Genomic DNA, 9119 nt, shown 5'->3' on the forward strand with positions numbered 1-9119 from the left:
TATTGTTGCGTACAGAATGTGAGAGGGGAGAATGTTTGGAAGGAGGCACAGAAATGAAAAAAAAAAAAAAATTAAAACAATCACAAGGAAGTTTAAGCACTAAGGTCAACAACACAGTACAATCTTTTGAATATTTTATAAATTTAAAAATGAAATATTAATTACCAACCTTAATGCCAAAGTGTAGGTTCCAGGTTGCCGTTGGCTTTCACGAATGAGATAGCTTCCCTCTGCAACACTTAATAATTGGTCAGCTTCCTCCCTTGAGATCATCCCATGGAATCTAAGGAACAAAGGCTTTTTGAAACACATGCCTTTTCACTTTTAATTCACCTTTTCCTCTTCTTTTAAAACCCACCAACCATGGTAATTAAAAAAGAAACAAACATAAAAATGATTGATTTGCAAGGGAGATTAAATTAATCTCCCCTTCTGCCTGCATTTGAAGTCACTTTAAATGGTTTAGAAAGGCTTCTATGAAACAGTATCTATGAAACAAGTATATTGCTTTTTAAATCTGCATCTATCAATTTAATATGTAGAAATAAATCCATTTTCTCCTGCTGGCTTCACATGTTTTGTGCCAGTGGCATGCAATCCAACATTTTGCAGCATTCAGGGATATTATAGCAACTTGCTAAAATGTTGGGGAGTGCATATAATCTCAGTAATTACTGGTGTAATAACCTAGCAACACTACACATCTTTTACCAAAATAAACACAAATAAGATCTGCTTTGTTTCCCCACACTAAATCTAACCATCTTTGCCTTACCAGTATGAAATAGAAGACACATATATACTATACACTTATATTGCATTTGTGATCCAAATCTTTTTTTTCCCTGCACAAAAACACCTTTTGCAAAAGCCAACTGGAGCGGGAGGTAGACAGAGACAACCCTTTGAAAGCACAGAAACATATGTTTTTCTCCCTTAAGGTAGCACTCGATATCCATATCCATCAGAAAATGCAGCTGTAATTTTAGGCAGACGAAAGTGATGGTACTGCAATAATAATCTGATGGTGAGCAAGACACACTGCTGTAAAACACGCAGAAGAAACAAAGGGCCCAGAGCAAACACTTGCAGTCTTTTCTGTAACTATTATCAACCAACATGTCCGGATAAACCACTTTCAGAGATGTATGTTACTTACTCTCTTCCATAATATTTGGGTCTGTTCTCTACCTAGAAGAAACAACAGAAACTGTCATGTTTCATATCAAGTGAACCCATACAGTAAGCATATTGTCCACAATATAGTAATAAAAATAGAAAGGGATATAATGCGAAAGTACAGACAAAAATCACCTACCATCCCAGGATTTTCCCTGTGGGTGGAATATAGGGAAACCAAAAGTAGACCTTTGGGAAATATTGCACTTCTGAATGGCTTAAAACGGAGTGAGAAAGAATGAGCCGCTTGGATCACATCATCCTCGGGGCTCTGCTAATACAAACTGATGGCATTAAGTATTGCTTGTACAAACTGCCAAAAAGGGGAAACAAAAGATTTATTTCATGGGTGTAAGTGTACTATATCGTCAAGTGCACTAATACAGTGAAACATCTATAAAACTCTTAAATTTACACGTTACCTCCCATCATAAAGCCATTGGTGCCACTGCTGTGAGAAATTAAGCCACTACCGCAAGAAATTAAGCCACTACCATATCCCCTCAGAGCGAGGGCAAGTGGTAGATGAAACGATCATTAGCAAGTGTCTAAGTCCTGCACTCCTTGACTTCACTAAACTGTGTGATCTGTAGTATCACCTAAAAGACCTCAACAACAGGTATGCATGTGTTGTGCTGTGTAACACAAGCCCATCCGTGCTCTAGAGACCCATACAGTGTAAATGCACACAACATGCAAGGGTGTCAGAACACAATTTGGCTGCTAAGTATTTCAGATGAAGTAACTCATCTGCAATTGCCCAGGAAGTTTATAGACAAGTGAGGAACTGCAGACCTCCCCGAAATCAGCTCAATAATCTAAATCACCAGATTATCCCTCCTTGCTAAATTTAAAGGAGGAAACTCTTTGGGGAGTAAAATTCAACAATTATACAACCTGAACTACATGAGTATAAAACGATCCAGCTATAAAAAAACCACAAAATATTCACAGTAAACTGCCACTTCAGTTTCTTTTTTCCATCTTTTCAGAAAAAAATCTTTCAAAATTAGCACTTCTCTCCGGTTATCTCAGTGGAGTATAAATAAAGATTTCAGATGTCCAAAACAACAAAAAATACATCCTGGTGTACAGTCTAATAACAACTCTTCCACATTCCCAGCAAATAAAAAGCTATTGTGATGGTTCATCACTTTTGAAAAATCATTCCATCACTGGAAAGATTTATAATGTTCTAAAAGATTTCCTTTTCCTGCATAACAGCAAACGAGTTGACCGGTGTGATAACTGTTTTCAAAGGGCCTGAAGAGACTGGATCATTTCAAAAAAGAAAAAAAGCCATACATTTTTTGTTAAATGTAGGCTATTTCTCCAATAGGAAGATAGCAACATGAATGGAAAAAAAGTGAAAACATTTTATTGTTATTATTGTAGGAACTTCCACCAATTCCTAGCTAAAACCCTCAAGACAAGACACTAGTCTCAGGCAGTTGTTAAAAAAAGACTCCTGTCGTGAATAAGATTTTGTTGTCTGTCTATTGAGATTTTATATTTATCTCAGCGAATACAGTGAATTTATATGACAGACCTGGAAAATTTATATAGGCAAAAGCATTCCATTTCAGAAATGGATTAGTAATGTGACAGGGCATCTTCAGAGTACTTGCAAATCCTAAGACAAATTATAATACTATACTCTGTGTGCAAACATCTGAAAATGTGATCTGGCAGATGACTGGAGCAAAGCATCAGAGAAAAGCTCCGCAGGACTTCCAGGCAATTGTAGCTGGGTTTGCAATTCATCTTGGTGGATGATGAGTTAAAGAGGAAAACAACCACTTTGTTAACATTGAGTCTTCTACTGATCAGTTTTGCCAACTCGCAAAAACTTCAGTATAAATGTTGATGTGTAACACTGTTGGCTTGTATAAGACCCAGTGCACCTGGAACCCCAATTCACCAAGTTTTATTGCCTGGGTTTTGATGTTTTGGGTTTTTTTCGTAACTTTTTAAATTTATGATAATATTAGGGGTTTTTTGACATCTAGATTGAATGCATACACTTAGAGTCTAAGGCAACTCCATCAGAACTCAGCAGGGGCCTTCTAATTCACTCAGAATTAGCTGGGCTACACATACACACTTAGTGCAGGCCATGTGAATTTACTAAAACACACAGATTACCTGTAAGCCAAATTTACCATGTAAGACAGTAAACACTGTTCTCCAGCTTTCTATAACGCTTCCTACAAGTATCGTGACACCAACTTTACTCATAGCAACTTAGGCATAAAAGGCGGTGTAGCATTTGTTCTTACTTTAGGTATCCTTAACTGCACCAGAACTAGAAGCAACATGCAGCTTTCTTGGTCTTTTGTGTCTGTCTGGACTTCACAAAGTTCCTGCCAGACTGTATTTCTAGAAATTAGTTGCGGGTACCCACGTATCCTTCAGTTGCATGTGAGCACTGAAAGCCAAAACAGTTCCGAAGCTTCATTAGCCTAACTTTCACACTCCGTCAGCCTTAAGTTAAGGAAACTAAACGGAAACATCCATCTGGACTGGAACTAAACCCCACCTAAGAAAGGAAATACATTTTTAAATAAAATCGAAGCAGTAGCAAGAAAACGGTCATTTTAACTAAAGCTGTTAACTGAAAATACCATGTAATTATCCTCTGCAGAGTTTCTTTCTGATTTGGCAGTATTTTTGGACCAAAGTATCATTGAGCATGAATAAAGGTCGCCTTAGCTACTTCATTTTCTCTGTATCCAGCAAAGATCAGCTGAAGCTCAGTCTTTTGACTTCTCAGGACTTTTTATTTATGGGAAAAATTTCCTATTGCTCTTTGTTTAGCCTATGTTTGGCACAGTTTTAAAAATTGCTTCTAACTTAGAAAAAAAAGAAAGATAATTGTGAGATACTTGTTTTCAATGTGCTTATTTGTATAGCACTGATGCAGAGGCTACAGGAAAGATTCAGGTGTCGCTATGATACCTGCAAGAAACACAAAGGTCAGTGAGATATCCACCATTGCTTTGCTTCTGATGTTTTCAAACTGAGGTGTGAAGCCAATGAAACCAAGTTTACCAACAGATAAATGGGGCAAACTTGGCAAGTGCCTTACAGTAGCCATTCCTTTGGAAAAGAGCTTAGTTACTGTGAAAGCTGGGAAGTTATTCTGGGTGAATATCATACAGATAAAGCCATCTTTGAGAACCTCTCTAACAAGGATGTGCATTATATATGCCCAGTCTATGCTATGTTTCTTGACTACTCACAGAGGCCATTTTCACATAGAGATGCTATTTAACAGGCTTGTTAACTACTAGCACTGAATTAGGATGAAGCCTCGTAATAGAATGGAAAAGGCCAGTGACTTTAATTATCTCCATCATTTGCCTGTTTGATTTTTTTTTGATACATAGTTATTTAAAATTTATCGTGGAGTGCCTTCATGTAGCAGTCAAGGATGCCCTAAATATGCCTGCGTGCGCACGCACACACGTATGTATATAAAAGATTATATGCACAACAAATACAAATTCCAGGAAGGTAATACAATATTAATTGGACAAACAATATTACAATTTGGATGTAAGCCTCATGCAGAAGTCAAACATCCTTAGAATGTTATGGAATCATCAACTTTACAAGTGAACATCATACAGTGTTAAAAGCCTTGGCTCTGCTGCACCTTCACAATAAAAAAATCCCAAATGAATGCAATGCTCTTTTTACCTCAGTGTAACTCCACTGTGTGTTGCTCTGATATGAAACTGGTGTAACAGAGCAGAAACTCAAATTCTCTGTATTTGAGAAGCATTTCATGTTAAGTAGGTCATCCTGTTGAATACACCTCTCAGTATCAGCACTTGTACAACACGTGCCTTTGCACCTTAAATCAATGGTTGGGTTTTTTATGGTGTGATTTCCAATTACTCTTTAACAAGTGCTTTTTCCCCTAATCATCACTCTTGCTTATGTCAACAAGTGGAATACAATAAAGCAAGAAGGAGCAATTTACGTGCTAATACCTTACCAAATTACATGTTGTTCCCTCCCACTGACCTCTCTGATGTTCTCTGGACCAAAATCCTCTTCCTAATATTTATGAATTTGTTTATACAGCTGAATAATTCAACCACTTAGGAAAAGATTCTGCTCCCCACTGACTCACACATGGCTAATAGAAACCCAGCTGAGAAAGAGCAGATCACAAAGCTCAACACTAGCAGGAGAGGCTGAGACCAGGGAGAAAGGTTAAATACATTACTGCTCGCTGAATACATTTTCACTTCAAATCTAGCTCAGCTGCATAAATTGTTCAATACTTATAATGAAAACCACTTATCTGCATTATAACGAATTAATGCAGAAGTAGGAAAATGCACACTGATAATGTATTCTTTCAATTTTACCTTTATTAGGTAAAAATAAGCTTCAAAGAGCTTTTTTTTTGTAAATGGATTCTTTAATGAGAAAATGTGTATTCAATATGTTCTGTTCTGCAGCTAAATACCTGCAACTGACTGATTCTTTCATAGCTCTATTTTATTTAGTTCAATTCTCACTAGTTTCTAAAAACTGCAGATTTTATTTCTCAGTTTCTACAACAGCATTCATGGTGCAGACACAGGTTTACTCTGCAATTCAGGGGCTGGGATGAAGCTATTTTAAAACACAAGAATGTCTGTCTTTTTTTTTTTGTTCCCTCTGGCACAAGGAAAGTTTTACACTTAAAGTTTGTCATATTATAATCTTGTTTTGGAATAAATTCATAGAAATATGATATTACAGACACTAATGTGTTGCATTTCTTTCTTCAGTGATGGCAGGACTTAGGAGAGTGTTTTGATTGCTTGTGGTACTTTCGCTAATCCCCCATTGACTCTAACAGACTACCTGTTCATAGAATTAGACCAGGAGGACCTCTCTGTGTAGGGATGCAGTATGCTCAGATACCCTCCAAAGTGCTTGGATGATTAGTTCATGCAGAATACCGTGCACCCACAGCATATTTTCCTCCCTAAAACAGTCCAACTTTTCAATTTGCCACCTGTATAATAGCTAATAAAGTTTTATAATTAACAGTATTAAAATTCAGCGATAACAAGGATGAGAAAATTATCGTGGTCAGTGTGATTCGTATTTGAAGAAGTTTTACACAGACGCTTTTATATTTGGCTGGCAAGAGTAGGTCTCTTGTTTGACTCTAAAAAGAAGGTAATCTAGATCTGACCAATAGCTGAAGGATTTCCAGCACTCCAGAGGCAGGAGACATTTTTAATTTTCAGATACTGTATACACAATTATATCTCTGTTTATTTGACTGGATAGGCTAATAGTATTCTAAGAAATACTATGAAGAAGAACTTAGTATAAAATTTGCTTGTGACTTCTTATCACGTAGGGCAAAAAGACCCCAAAGCACTTCTCTGCAGTCAAACTAGCACGGGATATAATGCCAACATATACTATTGAATATGCTGGACCCCTTTATCAGTTTACAGTTTCTCCCTGACTACAGGGTAGGTACGTATTGTGCAGTCAACATGCAAAACAATTACAATCGTTGTTGTCTGCTGTAAGATTTCCTTAACTGTGCTGGTAGTTTCCCACTCCCTAAATTTCTATTACGGGACTTTTTTTTGTTTTTTAAGTTTGTTTTGTTGTTGTTGTTTTTTTTAAAAAAGAAACCAAAAGGTATATAGAAAAATGAAGGCTCTAATTCTGTAAGAATTAAAACACTCACAACTGAGGGTCTCAAAGCATCTAATTGAAGAAACTGAAGAATTGTCGCTCATCACCGCAAGAGCCAGGCAACTTTATAAGCATACACTAGAAGAAAATCTGTCATTACATGAGTAAACCATAGCAGGGCTCCAAGATAAGACTCGGCAAATAAAAGACTACAGTGATTGTACAGGCATAGCGTCAGTACCTCAATGAACAATGTCAGAAGGCTACCAGAAATCCCTCATACATTTTACAATATGCATATATACATATACCTACACACATACGAGCACTTCTTCCACCAGTGAAATACTTTCGAAGAGAGGAAGGAAAAAACAACTGTTCAACAGCACTTAACAACAACAAACACAATCCATCGGACACAGGGAGTAAAATACTTCATCCTATCCAGGTGAGCACTCTGTACAATCACAAACCTGTATTATAAAATTAAGCCCCTACAAGACTCCAAATATTTTGTATATTAATGTAATGAAAAACCCTATCATAAAGAACACACAAAATAGAAGAGAACCTTCCTAATAATGTTGTAATGGGAATAAAAAACTGGAAAATCTCCCATTTTTTCACAGCTTAGATCTTTTCTTCTATAGATCTCTCCTTCAAATCTCCATCCCACCTTATCTGATGTACATAAGATATCCGCACACCAACCTTAACAAGAATATCCCTGCTTGGACGCTCATTAACAGTAGAAACACGGGTTAAAACAAAACTTTTTGCTTCAATGCTTCTTGTAAAATTCATGTACTGTTCTTTCCTATAGCTATGTCTTGCTTAAGTGCAATCAGATATAGCTATACCTTTTCTAAAAATACAAATCTGTCAAATTAACAAAGGAAAACGAGTGCTTCCATTAAATGCAATATTTCACTCCTGTTAAATCTCTAATTTTTATCTTAAAAATTGACAGACTACTTCATAGAATTACAACTGGGCATTTGAAAAGACGACAGAGAAACGCCTGTTTAATTCTGTAAAGTAATCCTCCTTGTGATCTAGACTGTAAGCTATTAATGTTCTTGATAGTGCTGTGTCCTTCTGTATTTAATACTACGTCAAAGTGACTAACGTATTTCAAAGATTAATTTCCGTTCCCTTGGCACGTGATAAAAATGCTTAAGTTTTATTGCACCAATGTAATAACTTTCAGTGGTTATTCAGTAAGAGCTGTGTTTTGTAACACTGCTTAACAAGTCAAGCCTAACATTTCAGCATTTCTGAAATTGAAATTAATGTTTCCCAGGTTCCTGTCTGAAGCTGCAAGAGAGATGCAGTTACGAGTAAAATCTTGCTGGCACGGATGTTTGGTATCAGTTAAACCCTCCAGCACCACAGCTCTGGAGAGGTGCTGCTCTGCTGAATGGCAGCTCAGGGCACACTGGAAATCTGGGGTCTGCTTCAACAACTGACCCCATGAGCAGGTGCTTCTGTATCACTGTGTATCAATGGGATCCTGTTGTTACTGTTTGGATTCTTAAAATCTGTGGCTCTGCATAGCTTAGCTGCTAGTATTAATGAGTCTTAAGTACGACGACTCAAATAACAGCACCAGGGGAGGTTTCAGTCTTCCCTCTCTTGATTTATTGCACACATCTAGCAGCGATGTGTGTACGAACAGCTGCATAGTTCCCCTGTACAGCTCTGCTCTTGCTTCTGTGAATTTCTGACCCAAAAAGGAGGAGATAAGGCATGTTTCCATGTATCTAAGAATCAAAAACCAGTAAATGATTCTCAGGTATACACATCATGCTCAAAATGTATCATGCTCGAAATGCTTTTTAATTCAGTTTTTAGATCAAATGGATTTCCAGGTACCAGTGCCCCCAAGGCTACTTACTCTAACCACAGCACCAAGTGTCCCAAGGAACTGCTGTTTGGATTGGACACCGTTAAGTATAGACTTGGAATTACTGGATTCCGTAAAACTGAACCTTTATAATACCCACCTCACGAGTGCAGGTTATCCTTCTAGGATGGGGAGCTTCCTGTTGCAACTGATACACTGGGAGAAGGCAGAAGTTAAATTCTGATTAATACAGAATCATTGTACAAGTTAGGCATTTTAACATTAAATATTGCTGTTTAAATAAAGAAGACTTTCTGCAAGATTTAATGCAAGGATACATATATCAAGGTCTCAAAAATTACTTACAAGTGGTCAGAAAAAAGAAGCCAAAACAGGATTATTGATTAGCTTTACAATTAATTGATCAAGT

The 9119-nt window shown here is 37.1% G+C and overlaps 1 protein-coding gene across 1 annotated transcript in view; it reads right to left on the reverse strand.

The window, feature by feature from the left end:
- The window catches only part of CHN1 (chimerin 1), a 79885-nt gene extending 70986 nt beyond the window's left edge, over positions 1–8899 (reverse strand). Inside the window, exons 1-3 of the mRNA XM_009278593.2 lie at positions 8850–8899; positions 1160–1191; positions 170–283 (exon numbers count right to left, since the gene is read on the reverse strand). Of these exons, the coding sequence (XP_009276868.2) occupies positions 170–273 (104 nt within the window). The 5' untranslated portion in view covers positions 274–283; positions 1160–1191; positions 8850–8899. The remainder of the gene's footprint in view (positions 1–169; positions 284–1159; positions 1192–8849) is intronic.
- Between the last annotated feature and the right edge of the window lie 220 nt (positions 8900–9119).

Source organism: Aptenodytes forsteri, unplaced genomic scaffold, assembly GCF_000699145.1.
Source record: "Aptenodytes forsteri isolate BGI_AS27 unplaced genomic scaffold, ASM69914v1 Scaffold257, whole genome shotgun sequence".
NCBI classification, from domain to species: Eukaryota; Metazoa; Chordata; class Aves; order Sphenisciformes; family Spheniscidae; genus Aptenodytes; species Aptenodytes forsteri.